The 21,744-nt window shown below is 41.2% G+C and overlaps 1 protein-coding gene across 15 annotated transcripts in view; it reads left to right on the top strand.

Moving 5' to 3' along the window:
• rbfox3a (RNA binding fox-1 homolog 3a) overlaps positions 1 to 21,744 on the top strand; it is a 216,437-nt gene that overhangs the window by 14,869 nt on the left and 179,824 nt on the right. For all 15 annotated transcript variants that reach the window (XM_089015696.1, XM_089015695.1, XM_089015704.1 and 12 more), the window contains exon 2: positions 11,066 to 11,157. Coding sequence is in view for 1 of the 15 variants with exons in the window: in XM_089015709.1 (XP_088871835.1) it covers positions 11,066 to 11,157 (92 nt within the window). In the remaining 14 variants the exon portion in view is untranslated. The remainder of the gene's footprint in view (positions 1 to 11,065; positions 11,158 to 21,744) is intronic.

The following is a 21,744-nucleotide window of genomic DNA, read 5'->3' as shown; positions in this document are numbered from 1 at the left end:
AGAATCTTGTTCTTACGATGTATGTTTATAAAAAAATATGAATGATATTACGGCAAAAAAAAACACAATAAAATGTTTAATTTAAATGATTTCAAAATAAAATTCCACTTGACCGGAACTTGTCTTCTGGGAACTTTTGTTTCTTCTCGAGACTTTTCGCACGGACTTGTTTTCTCATTGGTCGACTTCGCTTTTGACGAGTAGCAATCTTCTTCTTTTCCTTTCGGCTTTTCCCCTCAGGGGTCGCCACAGCAAATCAATGTCCTCCATCTATCCCGGTTTTGTGCATCCTCTTCACACCAGCTACCTTCATGTCCTCTTTGACCACATCCATAAACCTCCTCTTCGGTCTTCCGACCGAGAGTCTCCTGCCTGGCAGTTCAAGACTCAGCATTCTTCTCCCGATATAGTCACTCTCTCTCCTCTGGACATGTCCAAACCATCTCAGTCTGGCCTCTCTGACTTTCTCTCCAAAGCCTCTAATATGAGTTGTCCCTCTAATGTACTCATTCCTGATTCTATCCAACCTGGTCACTCCCAAAGAAAACCTCAACATCTTCAGCTCTGCTACCTCCAGCTCTGCTTCCTGTCTTTTCTTCAGTTGCACCGTCTCCAGTCCAAACATCATGGCTGGTCTGACTACGGTTTTATACACTTTTCCTTTCATCCTAGCTGAAACCCTTCTATCACATATCACACCTGACATTTTTCTCCAGCCGCTCCAGCCTGCCTGGACACGCGTAGCAATATTTGTTATAATTAACATTACTGCTGATCTTTAATGACAAAAACAGAATCGAAAATATCTCAAAAAATTATTTTTAACAATTTTTACGTTTCGCATACAAACTTTCTTGTATGCCGTACGCATCTAAAAATGTGCAAAAACCGTACAGAATACGGCCGGTTGACAGGTGTGTACATGGATTAGAATCATAGCGGTGTCAGGTTTTTATTGAAGCAAAAATAGAGAAATTGCTCCCTCCCCTACTTTAAATGCTTCCTTTGTATACACATTTTTTTGCCCCCCCCCCCCCACACACACACACACACACACATGGGGATTTGATTTTGCTTGCAGTCTACAGGGCGGGATGAGGGTCTCGGCTCCCTCGGGTGAGACAGCCAGGCACGAAAGATTTTTGCAAAGGAACGAGTCGGGTGAAGAATACAATGTAATCATTCTTCCGTGGATTATTTTGACAGAAGATTAACGCGTGCTGTATATATGTGACGCCTGGGAGCTGTTTTAATTTGTGTGTATTAAAAAAAAGTTAGGTCTACTTGAAATGGAAATTGGTTGTGGAGAGTTTTGAAACAGTACCTCTTGTGTGCCAGAAGTCATTTAGAAAACAACGATGTATTTATCTTTGGGAAGAAAAAAAACCTTTGAATGCAACTCTGGGGCTATTTGGCAATTGTTCCTACCTGCAGAGTTATACTACAAGTATTTACAAGAAAGGAAAAGTTTGAGGTGAGTCAAAAAAGCGGAAGCATTCAAAGTCTCATCCACTTTGCTCGCTGCGTACATATGTTTGCAAGCTTTGAATTTTCTAGCAATCATAGTTGTGATTTTCTGGCTGTTCCCCCACCCGCCATGACTCCTACCCAGGCATCCTTCATATCTCCACATGGAGCTGTGAAATCTATTTGAAGCGTTTAGAGCAGCTACAGGTTCCCGACACGCTGCCGGAAGCCTCAGGGCTCGTACAAGCGTATTAATATCCTCATATTGGAGAGTTGGCATTTTAGGGATAAGACATGACATCGTGTCTTTGATACCCGTTAATTCCGGCATGAAAAGAAGAAAAAGGAAAGTTGAAGTGAAAATCATTGCCAACTATGTTTTGGGATGCAACGTTGGGTTTGGTTGTTGGGCAAATTAGTTTCTTCTTTTGTGGAAACGGGCCCCATGCGGGTTTTTCTCCATACCTGTTTCAACGATTTCACTGCCATTCACAAATGTATTCGGGAATTGAAAATATGACGTAGAGGGCCATTCTCAAATTCTTTCGGGTTTTTTTTTTTTCATGCTTAGGTGCCGATAAAGCGCTGGTGATGGTCTCTGGAAATGTTTTTCTTTTCCACAAGCATTTCCCTAATTCCATGTTAGCGCTTTGTTCCAGCTTCAGCTGTTGTTCAAGCACTACATAAACGTACAAATGTTTATGTAGTCATAAAACTCAATATTCCGTGGGTCCTGGAATTCCAGTGACAATGACAAAAACCCTGACACTGGAGCTGACACACTGAGGAATGAGTTAACGAAAACACCAAATAGTCTCCTTCTGTTTTGTTGATATTTTTCAGCACAAGCTGTGTTTCTTACATAAAAAAACTTAAATAAATATAAACAACTTTTTTTTCAGGCTCCATCAGGCTCCACTGGCTAGCAGGACGGCTTGTTCGAAATGCAATAACAAACCCGGTTGCCATCTGGCTACATGCTAATGACCGCTGCAGGCCATTAAAGCAGCTTGTGATACACTACAATACACACGGCACATACTGTACAGTTGACATCGCTTTATAACAGGTTATTCTGTTTCAGGTTGTTAAATATCTGAATAGAGTGAGAAAAAAGACCCCCCCCCCAAAAAAAAAGGGTATATTTTATGAAGTGCCCCAAAACTTGAACTATGTACCTGAAAAAAAAAACAAAGAAATGAATTAAAAATATGGCTCAGTGCACTCCTGTCTGCCCTAATGGAGAAAGTTAGATCCTCATAAGTTTGCCCAACGGGAAAAGGCCATTGGTGGTGGTTACCCTTTGCTGTCCGCTTTGGAAAAATAATGAGCACATTTAAATTGTGTGAAATTCGGTCCAGACATGTCCGCAGAAGACGGTTGTTTTGTTTGGTCAATCATGTTCTGTTTTGCCACGTGGAAAAAACAAACTGCGATTGAGAACGTTATATTTGCCGTCAACATCAAGTACTGTATATGCGGGCAGTCGTGTTTTTGAAGCGTTCGAGCGTTGCAAGAATGAAAGAGGGAGAAAATAATGCTGTCTGGATTGTTGCATCGTCATTTTGAACTAGTTTAGCATCTCCCCGCGCAGCTGCGCCATGGATCAGGGGACTGATACCCTGGCATCATCTTGACTTTTAATGAGCACATTTAGCAGTAAATAATGGAAAAAACAAGAAAACAAATGCGTCCGAAGTCTCTGTTTGCTGCGCCGCCTAACTGGGTGTGAATGTGAGTTAGTTTTGTGCTTATTGCGGCAAATGAATGATATTCCTGCTAAGTTACATGAAGTCTTGAGAGTATCTCGTATAAATGTGACTCATTTGGCAACATCCTTCATTTGGGCTTTTTAGGCTACCGTACTTTGTATTTTAACTTTGTATTTAAAGTCATCACTGCCACTCTTGAATTTATTCAGAATTATAAATTATGAAGTAGAGCGCCATTGCCGAATTTGTTCGGGTTTTGTTTTTTATTGTTTGAGTGCCGATACAGCGCAGGCCATGGCTTCTGGCAATGGCCTCTGGCAACGTTTTTTTTCCCATTCCACAAGAGGTCAGCATTTCCCTTTTCCCCGTGTTAGTGCTTTGTTCTAGCTTCAGCTTTTGTTAAAGCGCTATATCAACCAAAATTGCATTTGCTTTTGGACAGCCACCCTCATTTCAAGCTCATAACTCCAGACCCATATAACTTAGGAATTAACTCTTTTTTTCTGATGAAAGAAGCAAGTTTAAGGTTGCCTACACTGCATTATGTAGTAAAACTCATTATTCTCCGGAATTCAAGTGACAATAACAAAAACCCTGGCACTGGAGTGGACACATTTTTGCACGTCTGGCAGTAAATGAGTTGATCAGCTTTCTTGACGGATACCTTAGCGTTACGGTTTTGCTTAGCTGCAGAATAAAGGCCCCTCAGGCATTTAGTATACATTCCACCATTTCTTCTTGTATACTTCAGAGCCTTCAAGACGACAAGCGAACCTTGCGCATATGCATGTTGTTTGTGAGCAAGGTTAAAGCCCAGTGAGCACCCCTTGAGCTCAGTGCCAGCTAAGAGGCAGCGAGCTAATAACTTCAATTATCTCAGGACTCGCCTGCAGGCCACTGCTGATAGGTGGATGCCGTCGCTTTATGTGCGTTTTATATGGACTCGAGCCTTGCGAGGAGCTAAGGCCAAACATCTGGCATGAGAAGATACGCACTTTGTGATCCTCTTTACTTACAGTCATACACGAACAGTGCCCTTGGAAAGATGGATTTAGTTCCTGACAGAAAATAAAATACACTGTGACATTTCAGCATTTGTCTGTGAGTGTCAACTGCATCTTATCTCTTTTTGTTTGCCATTATTTAAAATGGAATAAAGAAAGTGATTCCTCTAGGAACTATTCCAAATGAGAACAAATCAGGGGGTCGATCAACCGAATGTGTTCCTGATCGGCGTTGTAGCTGCAAAGAGAACAGCGGCGCCCGCCTCAGTCCAATAACCGTCTTTTCATCATACACTTAGGTATGCAAGTGTGTCACTCCATTTTTAGAGGCACTTTGGATCGTATTTAATATTCCACGTTGAATAAATTTGAAAGGGGGGTATGAAGTATAAAACAATGCCTTAGGTCTCGAAATTTGCATTAGTGGTAATGAAGCAAAAGGTTGCAAACAAACAAACATGCCGTGCGTGAATGTGAGAAATAAATTGGTTTGGCCTCAGAAGTACAAGCAAAACATGTAGTCGGGGAGAGGAAAAACATGACATGTTTTGCTTTTTATTTTTTTTTTTATTTCTTCTCTTGGAGATACGGCGACCAGCGCGTGCCAAAATCAAGGCTTTGCAACTTAAAAAGCAGAGAATGACTTGGAGAGGGGAAAAAGAGAATTAAAGCCGGCGAAACAAAGTGTAGGCTTCAGAAAAGTGTAACAACACCCAGGCAGCAGACGAGGTACCCTAGAAAAACCAATCCACAGGGTTTTGAAGACGCGTGGGGGCTGGGGGGTGAAGGAGAACAAAGTCGGATCCGGAGGTGGCAGACGGGACATATCTTACGGAAAGAGGACTCCAGAGGGCCACGCAGAGGACAGCAAATAGAGGTCGAAGACTCTTGTTTTCACTTTTATTTCCTCCTCTTTTGCTTCTAATCTCCTCACCTCCTCCTGCCATCATCTTCACTTCTCCCTTGCCTGAAATCGCTCCGCATATCCAAAGTCAGATCGCTGTCCCATCAGCGGGATTGGTAATAGCGGCCGCTGCCATTCTAATGTTTAATTCATCGGTGTGGTGGGGACAAGAGGAAACAAAAGGAATAGGGTGGGAAGAGATTACCTTTTTTTGTGGCCATGTTTTAAGCCAAGGGGACATAAAATGCTAGTGTAGGAGGAAAAGGGGGAAACCAAGAGGGTTCAAATTGGATTGGATTAGCCTTTATTAGTCTCTCAGTGGAGAAATCTACATTTCACAGCAGCAAAGTTATGAAAGGAATTGGATAAAGGAATGAAAGAAGTAGAAAAACAAAATGCAGGAGCTGCTGTAAAGGCAGCCACGCTCACAGCGCCATCTTGAAGTCAAACTAACAAAAAACTAAATAACAAACAATATGATGACACAGACAGTCACTCAATCTTAAGCACTTTCTGAACCGTCTTTGTTTTATGAAGCAGTTCAATCTGAAAAAGGAAATCCTTTTAACCGGTGGATCAGGGACGTCATGATGGAGTGTGCACGTCTACTACAAGCTAAATGTTGAACGCAAACATGAAGCTGTAGCATCCATTGACGAAAGAGATCGTCTCACATCTCCTGTCCCATGTAAATCCGCTTCAATTCCATGACGCGACAGTTCCACATATCTGTCAAATGGCATTGACATTCCAATCAAAAACAGTGCTGGCATGTTCGCGCTGCTGAAAAGGCGCAACCGCTTAGCACAGTCGACTCTTTATTGACGGCTGCCTACTCGGGCGCCATCTTGGACTTGCTATCTAAATAAAAACAATTATTGATGTAATGTTGTATTATGGAAGTGTCTTTAGGGTTCCTCTTTCTCATAAAAACTACCCCATAATGAAGGATAACAGTTTTGTCATTGGCCTCGGGGTTCAAATGGCATTTCTTGGGTCAGGTCAGAGATTTTCTGAGCATTAATTGAATATCATTACCTGATACCAAGTTAACCAAATCAGTCCCAGTCCATGTCAGCTGAATTGTCAGCCTCAATTCAGCTTCGCCATCCGTTCCGCCGAGCTCGTTGGAATGCATCCCACAAAAGCCGCAGTTACATTTCGGATCTCAGAACATACACGGCGGATAGGCAGAATTATGTAAAGGATTATTTATCTACTTGGTGACGAATGGGCTCTCTGAGATCTGAATGCCAACCGCGTCGCCAGATGAGGTCCGCGGGAATACAGGCAAGGATGCAGCAGGGGGGGGGGGGTGTTGGAGGGGTACAGAAGAACTCCAAGGGGAATACAAATACAGCTGCAGATCAAGGAGAATGTGCTTGTGTATGAACTGGATGCGACTGACTCGATGACGGCGTAAGTCACGGTGGATTGAAAGTTTGAAGCTGCTCTTGAAGAAGAAAAAAAAGTTGCAGCCTAATAAAACACAGCAGACTCAGACCCCGTTAATTGTTTTATAAATCGAGAATCTCTTGTTTATTTAACAAGTAAACGTGCGGCTTGTTCCAATATTTAACCATGCACGTCTCGAATGACTTGAACTTCAACAAAGAGAAATTTGCATCCACACGGGGGGAAATTGTTTCATTTCGTGTGGATTTTGTTATCTTTGTTTCATGCAGGAGTGGGAGAACGAGGGAGAGAGGAAGGGGCCATTCCACAAACTATTTGTTTTGTAAAAGACTTAATGTAATGTGAAATTAAACCCTTCTTTAAAAAAAGAAATAAATACAATAAAAAAAGCATCAAAAGCAGCATGATAGCCACTTGTGGTGCTCTAACTTGTCCAGCCAAAAAATGAAACCCATTTATTTAAGGGCAGTTGATAAATGAAAAGTGATGGATAGCGTTTTTAAATTGAAAAGAAATAGTCCTGCTTTTCAGTTTTTCATTGTTGTGTGTAGATTGGCCATGCGTATATTGTTTGTAATTCCCTGTTAACTCATTCACTGCTATTGACAAATTTATTCTGGAATTGAAAATATGACAGAGCGCCATTTCTGAATTTGTTTGTTTGTTTTTTTTTTCATGCTTGGGTGCCGATAAAGCGCTGGCCATGGCCTCTGACAATGTTTTTCTTTTCCACAAGGAGGCAGCATTTCCCTTTTTTCCATGTTCATGCTTTGTTCCACCTTAAGCTGTTGTTCAAGCGCTATATAACTAATATTGCATTGTATTTTGGACAGCCGCCCCCATTTCATGCTCCTATAACTCCAGACCTTATCTTATTTTATCTTATTTTTCTGATGAAAGAAGATCGTCTTCAGTTTCTAATGCTGTATAGAATGTTTATGTAGTCCTAAAACTCAATATTCTAGAATTCGAGTGACAAAGGAGTGAACACATTTTTGCATGTCTGGTAGTGAATAATTTAAGGAAACAACGATTTTTATGAATGAGTGCAATTTCCCCCCACCCCCCTGCCTGAAATTCTGTTGTCCAGAGAGCACCGAGAGAGACCCGCACCTTAAAATCCATTAGCACCCCAACCCAAAAGATTAATTCCGCGCTCTCTCATTCCTGGTGTGGACGAGAGTGTCTACTTGTGCTTTGCTCCAACAGGTCGAAGATATTGGTCAACCCCCCTGCGGGACACCTCTCAATGGGTCAACAAAATGAGTCGAGATCTGTTCTGACCTTTGGGTTATTAATCTCTCCATGGAGCCCTTCTCCATTACTCTGTGCTGGTAAAAGGAGAGATGGCAGCCAGTCGTGCTCCTCTTTTCTTTTTTTTTTATCATCCACTTCCTCATTCTTTGTGTGCCTTGAATACGCACAGCAATCCCCTCTCTCCGGCGTTCCCCTCTCTACCCCTCTCGCATCATGCACTCTCCCCTAAGCTTCAAATCCAGCTTTCCGCACTTGCACACAAACTGACAGCAGTTGTGCATCTTGAGTTAATGTTATAGTTCAGCCTGGCGTGTCAAGGGGGCCCAGAATGCGTCTACGTGCGCTTGTGTACATATGTCGTGGCATCCCGAGGGCGATGGTAAGGTCGGGGGTCACCCGGTCTATCATTTCACAACTTCTCGTTGACCGTTTTTTCTGTCGCTCGCCACTGGAGATAAAATAAGTGGACTATTGTGACTGCAGCCGGAGTCTGATGGGGCCTTGTGTGTGTAAGTGTGTGCATGTGTGTATTGAGGTAAGTGTCTGGGAATAGCTCCGTTTGGCCTTGCGTCAATGTGACTTAAGTGCAGCCATGCATAACCATCTGACAGGTCCCCCGCCTCCTCCTCCTCCACATCATCTTACCCTTTTCTCCGCTCGCCTTGCCCCACCCGCCACATCCCAGTCGGTAAGCCACAGGCAGAGACATCGTTTTTCGGGCTGTCCCAAATGGCTGCAGGAGGTTGATTGGTGAACGTAAGGAGGCCCCGTTATAATTAAAAGAAGATGCAGGGGAAACAGTGACAAAATGGAATCTATTGAAAACCAACATCATCGTCTTATCTTTTGAAACTATTCCTCAGTTCATATTGTCTTTCTTGAACAGATTTAAAATTAACTTTGTACTGGACTGTGAAAATCTGCAATGAAACAGAGGCAGAATAAATTAGATACAGTCATTCACAAAGGTGCACTTGGTTGTACAATGTGCAGCCTCGGGACATTTTTTTATTTAATTAAATGTATTTAATGCATGTATTTTTTTTGTTTTATTTTTTATTTTTAAGTTTGAAGTTTTACAATTTCAATTTGTAAAATTGTAATTGTTAATTGTAATTTTTTTATTGTTAATTTTTAACCTGTATTTCTATACATCAATTGATTTTTAATTGATTTTATTATTATTCATGTTATTTGTTAATTTTTTTATTGTTTTATTGTATTTTTTTTCATTTTGTCATTTATTTGAATTATTTATTATTTAATATTTCTTATTATTTCTGACTCAGCATCTCCATATATCCTCTTGGAATGTTCAAGCAGCCCTCCTGGAAAACATATTTAGTGAATTGCTGCTGTGTGTTTGGTGCAGGTCACAACCTGGAGGTGAATGGCACCAAAGGTGCGACCGAGGTCAAACTGTCCGGTTGCTGTTGTCAACAGTAACTGATGCAGTAACAATAGTTGGCTAACGTTTGATTTCACATTGCTATAAATATGCTCTATTTGTGTCCCCCAACAAGCATACTGTGTGAAAAACTAGTTGAAGATAAAAATACAAAATATTTTGAGAATAGCTCTAATTTCAATGGCACCATACACAAAAAATGTCTGCCTGTGAAATGAGCTATAAAGGCTTTCTGTTTCAAAAGTGAGACGATTTCACTGTGCTGGGCTTGTTTCCCTTCTGGCTGATGCAGTCGGGGAAGGGGGGGGGGCTGCGGTGGGGGCTCTCACTTTCAACATGGCCCTCTCAAGCAGCACAACACAACAGTAGTTGAAATGGAAGCCAAATTCAAGTCGGCAGCTTTCTCTTCATCCCCTAGCTAATTACCTGCAGAATGGCTGCATGCTTATTAACTCTCCCCCCTTTAAAAAAGAAAAGTGTGTTCCAGACCTTAGAAGTCAATCAGAAAAGCAAGTGCATTCAAAGCAAGCTAAAAATAACCGCTCTCTTTTAGCTTTTTGGATGGTAACATTCCGCAGGGTGAAATGAGGGACTTGTGGAGAAAAAAAATAAATTATCCTAATGAAAAACGTCTCTTCAAGGGACCTTTGCCAATGACCCTCTAACCTTATAAAATGCCCCGACAAAAGCGTTAAAATTCTTTTTGCGACGTGACGTCCACTAAAAGTAGTTGATGGAAACTACGTTTTAAAATTAGACCTTTTAATGATCGGTGTTGCCGAAATGAGGATGACTTATTTTTGTTGAATCGTTCCTACATTTCGGTTGGCGGTGTTGGCGGCGGCAGGCTGGCTGGGGTAATTTATTTCTTGCTTGGGATGAGAGATGGTCCCCAGTCAAGACTGCCAAGGGATGGGACAGTTAATTGCAGTAGATTGCCTTATCTTCTTGTAATTATGCCTGTCTCTTTGGAATTTCGGGCTCCAAATGACCAATCGATACCATCGGACAACAGAGATGTGGGACCCAGACCGGACTTTGGGTCTTTCCAAGGTATTGGCTTCACACCAGCAATCGCTTTGATATTGTATTTAAAAAGGGTTTGCTTGCTATGATAATTCCAGATGGTGCTATATTGCAAATGTGGCTCTTGGTCAATTACGGGAGCAAGTCAAATGGATGCTGGGTGGTTTTGGACGGAGTACACGGACTTGAAATGCAGTACTCCGACACTGTTTTACGACAATACTTAACCGGATTTATAAAGTCAGACTTGTGGGTGAAATAACAAAGCATGAAAATCATTTCATTTTTTTAGTCTGTTTTTGCAAGTTGCTGAAAATGGTGTGCGTGCGTAAGAAGATGGAAAGACCAGCAATAATCATAATTTTAAATGTGTACAAGAGTAAATGGATATTTTATTTGTATTTATTTTCTGCAGTGATTTCATTGCTGATGGATTGGCCCATTGTAGATTGTGAATGCGACTAACTGACAATGTCAAAAATATTTTTTATTTAGTTAATTAATGCACCTGTTTCTGTATGTCTGTATTTAAATATTTATTTGTATTTCTTTTTTTATTTTATGCAGCCATTATTTATGTATTTATTTTGTGTATTTATTTATTTATTGATATATATATTTATTTATTTATGATTTTTTTTTATATTACACACCCGTTTTATTTATTTATTATCCATTCATTGATTTATGACATTAGCTCCGTTAGCTAGTGTTACATTTAGGTCGTAGGGTGAAAGGTCTCATTTTTTTCCGTTTGTATTCTGAACGACTGGTACCAAAATAACCCTTATTCAGCATTATTATGTGCTTTCTCACATTTTAGAATTGTGCTTTGTTCATGGTCCTGTCCTTCTCTTTCTTCTTGACATAGGCCCCAGACAAGTACAAAGCGCAGATCCTTCATGACAGGAGCCCACCAGACGACTCCACCTGCTCGCATTTCCGCAATCGCCTCTCCTGCAGGTAATTGAGATTTGCCTCACTCGTAACACTTCCATAGCTCCATTCTAAGAATGAAGTGAATGCCAGCCTTTGAAGAAGGTTGGCGCTTTGGTTCGAAAAGCCCTTGGCACCTCGATGCTGATTGAGAATCAGGCTGTGTCAGAGTCAAACTGGCAGGTGGAGACTGGAGTTGCATCAGGATCTGCCTTTATCACCGGGCCCTCTTCAAAGAGAAGATAGGGGTTTTGTGATAATGAGAGGGTAGCTTGAAGGAGTGCAGTGAAGAGAAGAGCCCGGGCTGTTGCTTAGCATTGTAATTGTGACAGGAGCAGCTGCCTTCTCTCCCGGGGTTCCGAGACTATGCGGTGACACCATTCAGCAGACAGTAATTAATCGAACAATTCTCTCTGTCCAGGTGATGCAAAAGGGGGCCAAAGACATACAGTCAGAGGCAAAAACAAAACATAAAAAGACCAAGACATACAGTACTGATAGAGAAGTTATCATATTTTGTCATATCTCTGACAAGTACTTCGCAAAAAAAGACTCAGAGGACCATTGAAATATGCCAGCTATTCCCACACAGCCATATTAACTCCACAAATGCTTGAAAGTGCTTGTACACAATTTCTGACTCGTTATATGATAACGCCTGATCTCATACGGCTCGGCTTGACTTGAAACGAGAGTGTTGCGAATATGTATTATAAATGCATGCATGAATACTGAACTGCACCTGGCATACATCACACTATCTGTCAATTAAAGGGATGTTCTAAAGCATCCTCACAATATTCACGAAATCAATCAGTTTTAAAGCAATGCAATCTGTGAGCAAAAACAACCAAAACAGCTGATTAAAATGTTTCATGGAGTGTCCCATAATTATAATGTAAAATATTGTGGTGCTAATAGGATAAAAGTGCATGTTTTTTTTTTTTGTCCATGCGTGATCTGGTATAGAATCACTTATTAACTGGATGATTTTACTCAAGATTGGATTGGTTCGGATGGGATTTGCCTTTATTAGTCTTGCAGTGGTAAAAATGTACATTTCACAATTGATGAAAGGAAAAGGAAAGCAAAGGAAGAAGTAGAAAAACAAACTACAGGAGCTGCTGTAAAGGAAGCCACAAGCGGCGCCATCTTGCTCGATTTCAAAAAAAAAAAAAAACCTAAATAACAAATAAGGTGACATAGCACAAAAGTCATTCATTCAGTCTTAAGCACTTTGTTTGCTGCACCCTATTTGTTATGTGAAGCAGTTGTAGATGAAAGAGGAGAGATCAAAGTGTCCTTTTCACCAGTGTATCAGAGACGTCATGGTGTAATGTGCACGTCTGCTACGAGCTAAATGTTGAAAACAAACATGAAGCTGTAGTATCCATTACCGAAAAGAGATTGTCTCACATCTAATGCTCCATGTAAATCCGCTTCAATTCCAAGCCGCGGCAGTTTCACATCGGCGCCGTGCGCTCACGCTGCTTTCTTCTTCCAACCCAACCATAATCGAAGTGATTTGAAAACATTTTATGGAGGCATAGCAGTCTCGAGCCAAGACCTTGTGTATTTCAGTAAACCAGGTCAGCGTGTAAATCACCCAGGTCTGACGTTCACGATGAGTTACTCTTCGGGCTGTAATGCCAGAATGCACTTCTGTGCGTGTTTGTGTGTGTGTTTTTTTTTTTTTGGTCCGTTCGCCATCCCACTCACGTGGGTGTATCTGCAGTGCCGGCCTCGTTAAGCGGAGAGCAATAATTGATGTCAACAGGGTGGCCTCTTCTTACTGTGTCAACATTAATCACTAGCCTTGGATGCCGCCCCCCTCACTGTTCTGCTCAACATTCATTATGGGTCGCATCGAGCCGAGCCATAAATACACATGCACACGCACGGACTCTCACGCACGCTCGTACTCATAAAAAAAAGACACTCATCCTAAAATGGATCTCATGGATTTTGTACTTTTTGAGTTTTACATCTATTTGTATATCCCGCTCGGGAGCAATACAGACAAGGAAGTGTTCATTTGCGCCTCACCGTTTTATCACGTCTGCCACGGTTGCGACAACCCAAAGCGCAAAATGCTGTCACCTTCAATGATGATATAGCAAGGATCCAGGGAGGCCATTTTCTACTTGAGTTTATTTTATTTGGACATACATAACTCGATGAAAGCACACAGGCGTCAAGATTCTCCCAGTTGACCAGCCCCCAAATAACCTTCTTAACTCCCTTTATTTGGGGTAAGAGAACATCCGAGCTGCAATTAGCAGGTGGTCGCTATTCCTTCCCCTTATCAAAATGGGTCATTTGGCTTTCTGACTAATTTAAAAGTGGCTGAAACCTACCGAGCGGTATTTTGTAGAGTTGCTAATGGCACCCTGGCTTCCTCCCACGTCGCCAAAGCAATGCACGTTATGCCGTTTATCTACCTTCCTTTATCTTGGGCAGCTGCCTGAAGTGAATCCTTTCTCGAGAGGCCTTTGAAGCAATAATTCACACCTTTATCATATATTGGCTGGATTACGGTCATGCACATTACTGGAGTCAGCCAATCCTCCCTTAAGCGGTCTCCAGTTGCTCCAAAGTGCTGCTCTATGCGTCTTGATTGGTACTCATACTCTGAAATCCCTTCACCGAGTACCTTTTGCATTTTCTCAGAGGAGACCGAGCCTTTTCCCTCTTTTTGGAACTCTTCTTTCATCAGAAAACAAAGTTAATTCCTATATTATATGGGTCTGGAGTTATATGAGCTAATGAGGGCGGCTGTCCAAAATACAATGCAATACATACATATAGCGCTTTACCAACAGCTGAAGCTGGAGCAAAGCGCTAACACTGATACAAGGGAAATGCTTCCCCGTTGTGGAAAAGAAAAAAGTCTGTCCAGTGCTTTATCGACACGCAGGCTATAAAAAACAAAACCCGAACAAATTCTGGAATGGCGCTCTGCGTCATATTTTCAATGCCCGAATAAATTTGTGAATGGCAGTAAATGAGTTATTAAAAATCTAAGTATGTTACTTTTATTTACTGTATTTTCCGGTGTATAAGGTGCACCCAAAAGCCTTGATTTTTCTCCAAAAGATGACCTGCGCCTTATACGCCGGTGCGCCTTATACACCAGAAAATAAGACAATTATTTCTTTATTTGTGTATTTGTTGGTTTTTTTGAATATTTGTCCACTTGTGTGTTGGTGTTTTTGTGTATTTTTTAGATTTGATTTGATTAGATTAACCTTTTTTGGTCTCACAGGTGAGAAATTATTAGTTTTTTTCTCCATGTACAGCACTTTGTACTGCAGTGGTTTTAAATTGCCTTGTAAATCCAGTTGAGTTGCGTTCACTCCATCCGCCGCCCAAAGTCAAACGGAGAAGGTTCACAGCGGCCGTCGGGAATAAGCAGTTTCTATAATGGATGGATGTAATTATCCATGTGATCAGAGATGATCAAAGAAAAACTAGCGCGGCATATTGGGGAGTTGTCTCCCTCTAGCCGGATCTACCAAACCTCCAGTTGTGTCCCCGAGTGCGCTGCTACCTTCATATGACAAAATATTCCATTAAACACCGCGTGACTCTGAATAATGTTACAGTGTTAAATCTGCTTTCAGTACCTTGAAGGTAGAAAAAAAACATGGATACAAGCAAAGCCGTTTTAGCATTTCCACATTTTGCTGAGCATTACAAGCTAAATTGCCGTGCCGCTGAAAAAAAGTGCCGTGTTTCATAAATTCCGTACTTCTGATGGATACTTTCTCACCACTGTTGCTCCCTTCACATTTCAGATCCACCATTTCTGAATGGACAATGCTCGTGTTCATTGTAACGTAGCATATGTGTGAGTTTCTGTGCTTTAATGACCTGTCGGGGTGATTTCTATCCCTCTGTGTTTCTCGACATCGTTTTTCCTCTCCGTGCGCATTCAGGCTTGCTTTGCACAGCTTGTGGAAAATGGGAGGAGATAATGTCTCCAAGGATGGGGTTGATGTGATCGGCATGTTACCGTTTCGGTTGCATCCACACAGACGCGGACGATGGTTGGCTGCTTTACCCGGCGGGGGGCCACATGCGATTGAATGTTCTTGTGTGTGTCCAAAGCTGCAGCCTCCCGACTTCAGTCCAGATGAAGGGAGTCGTGTTTTGATTGGTCTTTTCTAGTTTCTAAATAGTCAGTCAATTGTATTAGTTGCAGATTATATATGGTTGACAAATGACGTTTGTCTCTCGCCTGTGAACTCTAATTGAGCACCTGGTGATGTTAGATATTTATTTTCTTTTATCGGATGGTGAAATATGAATTTCTTCTACAATCTAAATGTTAAAAGCAAATACAGACCTGTAGCATCCATTGACGAAAACAGATTGTCTCACATCTCCTGTCCCACGTACTGTAAATGTGCTTCAATTCCAAGCCGCATCGGCACTTTGCGCTGACGCTCCTTTCTTCTCATCTCGGGCACCGAATGTACCCGTAGGACTATGGGTTCAGGTCCCATTGTTTTCTAAAAGATGCCCTTGAGCAAGGCATGATGGGTGACCGGTTAGCATGTCGGTTTCACAGCAGAGACGTGCAGGGGTCAGTCTTGGAGTTTGCTTGTTCTCCTCGTTCCCGCGTGGGTTTTCTTCGGGTATTTCGGGTTCCTCCCACTGTCCTAAAACATATGTGGCAAGTGAATGGAACCCTTAAAATTGTCTCTGGCGGAAAGTTTCTTTGTCTCTGTGTGCCCAACGAGTTCGGGGTATCCCCTGCCTACTGCCCGAAGAGAGCTGGGATAACCTCCAGCATACCCGTTGCCCTTGTGAGGATAGGCAGATAAGATAATGGATAGACGAACAAATATTTTTGGTAGTTTTAGGAATATTTTCTTTTTGAAAATGCTAAGTGTGAATGACAAGGCCAGGGAGGTTGCCAAGTGGTCAATTGACAAGGATTTTATAATGCTGTGAAGGTCAGAAATCGGAGTAATGTATAAATCTCACGCCACAGCCAAAACTACATTTGACCCGTGTGAACATTCCACCCTCACCGACTGACACCGGCTACCTCATAACCCGTCGGAGAGCAAAAGGTGACTAGAACAAAAAAAAATGTTGCAAACGTGAAGATAGGTTCCGCGAGTCCGACCATCTGCGATATGTAAGACTCAGCAGGAGGACGAAGAAATGAGGTCAGCTTCAGCTTTTGAAGCTGGCAAGCTGCAGGCAGATGAGACAACATGCGGGGACTAGCTCACTTCAAAGGCAGTCAACCAAAATAGCCAAATATTATTACGGCTGCATGTGCGCAAAATTGTGGCCGATTGTGCGTGTGTCGCTTAGTATGCCGATGTAGGAATTTCACAAATCATGAGTCATATTGTCCTCAATTTGCTGCTGATGTAATATGTTAGGTGTTCAAATATCAATGCACCTTATGTGATGGTTATACCGATTGGTTGCCTTCCGTGATTGTATTATTTGTTTCCTGTGATCGCCACAAAAATTAAAACAAGGAATTTAATGCTGGCTTTGCTGGCTTTTGTCACACTTGTATTTATTTATTTGTGTACGGTATGATGATGTGATAGTCTAAGTAGCCCATTTTTAAAACGAATAATAAAAAAATACTCATTCACTGCCATTCATAAATGTATTCAGGAATTGAAAATATGATGTAAAGAACCATTCCTGAATGTTGTTTTTTTCATGCTTGGCTGCCAATAAAGCGCTAGCTATGGCCTCTGGCAATGTTTTTACCTTTCCACAAGGGGCAGCATTTCCCTTTTTTCCCTGTTAGCGCTTTGTTCCAGATTCAGCTGTTGTTAAAGCGCTATATAAACCAACTTATATGTATGTCATTGTATTTTTATGTATATCATTGTATAAGAGCAGCCCTCATTTCAAGCTCAGATAACTACTGACCCATATAACTTAGGAATGAACTCTTTTCTTCTGATGAAAGAAGACAGTCTAAGGTTTCTTACGCTGCATTAAATGTTGATGTAGTCCTAAAACTCAATATTCTGTGGGTCCTGGAATTCGAGTGACAATGACAAAAACCCTGGCACTGGAGTGGACACATTTTTGCACATTGTCTGTCAGTGAATAATTATTATATTATTAGTCAATATGGAAGCCTCAAATTGTTTTAAAAACCTTCAGCATTTCCCACCCATACATCGTGCTAGTTGTCTGTCTCCCGCTCCCTCGCCCCTTCTGACAAACATGACAGTGAGTACAAAACGGAATTTATTCCAACAAGCCATGCCTGATAGACCGGGTCCAAAAATGATCCGGGATGGACCAACTCTCCTTGAACATGCCAGCGCGTACGCCCGGTTGCCTCCATTGAGTCACCAGGGCCCCCCGAACTGGCTTGAGAAGCTCCCCGCCGGGAAGAGGTCTTTCCTCAGATTTTACTTTACAATACCCTGTTTCTCCTCCATCGAGCGACATTCTGTGCTTGTTGGCTCCTCAGCTTCCCCCTCCCCGACAGAGGAAGGGGGAGGAGAACAGGCAGGGCAAGCTTGGGGAGTGCTGATAACCGCAGACTGGCATCCTTTCATTTGGATCCATCTTGTGGTGACTTTTCAACCTTTTCTCCATCACGACAATCTCCCCTCGTTTAATGTAAAAATGACACCAAAATAGAGATAAATATAGCACAAAAAAGCAAGGGACAGCATTTTTTAGTGGCCATCAGTGGATTGTGTTTCATTTTTTGTCTTTCTTCTCTTTCCCGGCTTGTTTTTTAGAATTTGGGGGTGCCTTTTTGCACCCCCGATTTGCCGATTCATCTATTTTTGTTTGTTGCCATCGCTTGTCAGTTTGTGTCCCCTAATGTCTGCTTTTTTAGTCTGTCCTCTTTCAAATAAAAAGCGGCTTTGGGCAACAAAAGGAAATGCAGAGCCAGAATTCGGTCTCAAAATAAAATGAGGCATTTTAGAAAAAAAGGGAAAACAGGTATTGATGCCGAATGTACTAAAGAAATGAATTTTTTTAGGCCAATTAGAGATGCACTGAAAATGTTGCATCAAAATTGGATCAAGTGCATGTTCCGTTATGACCGAAAAACTTTTATTATTACCACAACCAAAATGTAATGCGTTTTCAACTACAGATAAAATATAATTTCTCAGCCTTTATTTACAACCATGTGAACCCAGAAATACTCTAATATCATAATATACGTATCTCCATGTTATATTCAGTGTTCCCGACTGGAGATACTGAAAACGTCAGTTCCCCAAGGCTCCATACTGGAGCTTTTTGTCTTTATGAAAGATCATCCTGTCCCTAACTTACAAAAAAGAACTGGTAATAACAAAAGATGTGAATCTCACAATCCACAAATGTATCCAAACTTGCCATCCGCATTTTAGAATTCCAGTGCTGCAGGCCTCGATCATATTCCCTAAACGTTATAGCAAGGATTCAAGACTCCAGTTTTGTCTTGGATAGAATTAGGAGACTCCAGAATGAACGGCGCATCTACTTTTTATACATCAGTATTCCAAGCAATATTTTTATTCTTTGGTTTTTGTAAAATTTGTGTGTCGCGGAACATCCACGTTGTCTACATTTCCCTTTTGTCCATGTTAGCGGTTTGTTTGAGATTCATCTGTTGTTAAAGCGCTATACACACCAATATTGTATTTTGGACAGCCGCCCTCATTTTGAGCTCATATACCTCCAGACCCATATAATTTCAGAATCAACTATTTTTTTTCTGATCAAAGAAGAGAGTCTGAGGTTTTATGCTGCATTGAATGTTTATGTAGTCCTAAAACTCAATATTTTGTGGTTCCATGAATTCGATGACAAAGACCCTGGCACTGGAATGGATATTTTTGCACAGGTCTGGCAGTGAATGAGTTAAAATGCTAAACAACGAATACATTTGTGTGTCTGCAGCGTTGGGATTATCGTCTTTGAAGTGATACAGTTCTAAATTATGACGCTTGTTTCTTTGCCTTGACATCATTCCGTCACGCTGGCAATTTCAGATAAATTAATAATACGGCAACTTTTGGAATGAGCTGAATGTCATGCGGCCACCATGACTTTTTACAGGGCGCGCTGGATTCTGCATTTGATGAGTGATCAGAGTCGGGCCGCTTCCAAATGTGAATAAAAATCCGACACGGATCTGCCAATGTGACAGCTGTCCAAACTCACAGATGGAACACGTGCTGTCAGAATGACTCTCATATTGATCAATGAAAAGTCTGTCGTGGCTAACCTTGTCACATTTTGCATTAATGTTTATTTGACCGTGTTGACACATCAATTGGTATGGGCGGTCATGTGCATTTTGAGCATCTCCTCAATTTTTTTTATTGTTGCATAAAGCAAATATTTAAAACACAAGGATTTTTTTATGTCAGAAATGGACACTTGGACCTGCAGTGTAAATCCAGCCCATGACAGAGCTTCCTCATCTTTCTTTCATACATGTCGACTTAATTTAAATTATTGACTGTCTGGATCGGTCTGTGTATCTATATGTCGAGAGACCCTTTTCTGCATGCCTGCATCAAAAATCTTGTTAAACCTTTTTATGCAAGGGTTTTGTTTTTTTGATGCTTGGTTGCCGATGAAGTGCTGGCCATGGTCTCTGGCAAATTTTTTCCCCTTCAAAAGGGGCAGCATTTCCCCTTTTTCCATGTTAGCACTTTGTTCCAGCTTCATCTGTTGTTAAAGCGCTATATAAACCAATATTGTATTGTATTTTGTACAGCCACCCTCATTTCAAGCTCATATAACTCCTAACCCTTTATAATTTAGCAATTAACGTTTTTCTGATGAAAGAAGAGAGTCTGAGGTTTCTTACGCTGCATTGAATGTTTATGTAGTCCTAAAACTCAATATTTTGTGGGTCCAGGAATTCGAGTGGCAATGACAAAAACCCTGGCACTGGAGTGGACACATTTTTGCACATCTGGCAGTGAATTAGTTAAGTTGAGGGCGTCGGATGTATAACAATGGAACCTTGCTTCATCCTGTGACTTGCTGATGTACAAGATAAGACTCGAAAGGCTAATTATTAGGCGGAAAAAAATATAAAAATGTAAAATTGATTGTTTTTGATACTGTGATGCAAACGCGCATGAGGGAATGACGCAGTCACGGTTTGAGAATTAGCCTGTCAATCTGGTAATGGCATTGTCATGATATGAGGATTAGCTTTTCAAACAGTGGAATCTATTGCTAAAGCTGATTGTTTTATTTTCAGTGTCATGCCTGGGTGCTGAGAGTGAATTTTTGCCTCGCTTAACCGTCGTGTTTTGTGACAAGGAAAATGCAAAATTAACTGACGGCCAAGCAACCACGTTGAACTTTATCATCCTGAGATGACGTCTCCGCCCACAGCATCTGATTGACTATGTAATACATCTTTTTTTTTGCATTTCGGATTTATAATATGCAAGCATCAACCAAGATATTTTAAGCACCCCTTCATTATCTTTGTCCTCAAATCGAGAACAAAAAAGATGCTAATCATGCCGGGAGATGCTTCGGTAAGGTAACATCAGTTTATTCAGTTCGACAGGCTGGCTTTGCGAGTCTATAGATGGATTTTGACTTTAATTACACACTTTCCACAGAAACTAACTTGTGCACAGCTTGCTTATTTTTGCTTTCATTAAGACTTAAACGGTTTCTTTTTTTTGTCATACTGCAACCATATGGCATCAAGTTTTTTGTTGTGTCTTCAACTTAGATGCAGTGCGCTGTTTCTAATCAGATATAAATGTATAGCATATTTATTTCAGAGCAACTTGTTAGGAAAGTGAGGATGACCGTGACAACTGCTCAGACTGAGATACTTATAAGATACTTATTAGGATCTTTTCTTTTTAGAAATCAGCCAATATGTATGTATTGCGTTATATTTTGGACAGCCACCCTCATTTAAATCTCAGATAACTCCTGACCCATATAATTTAGGAATTAACTCTTTTTCTGATGAAAGAAGAAAGCCTACGGTTTCTTTCGCTGCGTTGAAAACTTATGTAGTCCTAAAACCGCTGGCTCTCTTTCGAATCTCTCGCCATCACAGTCGTAGAAACGATCCGTCCTGCAGTGTAAATATGACGAACGTAATCCAAAAAAAGATCAGAGTTTCCAAATCCCACCTTGATGCTTATTCTTCATCCTGAAAGGTGTAATCCGATAACATGCAAACCCATCCACTGTAACACCCCCCCTCGAAAGGGTTAACCACAGAGCATAACATAAATCACCACTGATCCTTGGATTGCTTCTTATAACAACAGAAGCTGTTGTGCGAGTCGATGCAAACCTCAGTCAACCTCAAAGATGCTGGTGATGAAGCGAAGGTTCTTCCAAGGATGACAATCTCATTTCCCGGTGCAACTGCACACAACAATACAGTAATAGTGTCCCACAAGCATTCCGATTTGAGGGTAGGGCTTGTTCATGTGTCCGCTTGAGTCATACCGAGGAAAAGTTTCTTTAACTTGAACTTTTTTTTGTATATTTGACACTTGTTTAAATAATTCACTGCCATTCGTGAATTTATTCAGGAATTGAAGGGGACAGCATTTCCTTTTTTTCCATGTTAGCGCTTTGTTCCAGCTTCAGCTCTTTTTTTCTGTT

Source organism: Hippocampus bargibanti, linkage group LG15 (genome assembly GCF_051943395.1).
Source record: "Hippocampus bargibanti isolate YZ-2025 linkage group LG15, ASM5194339v1, whole genome shotgun sequence".
Classification (NCBI taxonomy): domain Eukaryota; kingdom Metazoa; phylum Chordata; class Actinopteri; order Syngnathiformes; family Syngnathidae; genus Hippocampus; species Hippocampus bargibanti.
This window is presented reverse-complemented; position numbering and strand designations above follow the sequence as displayed.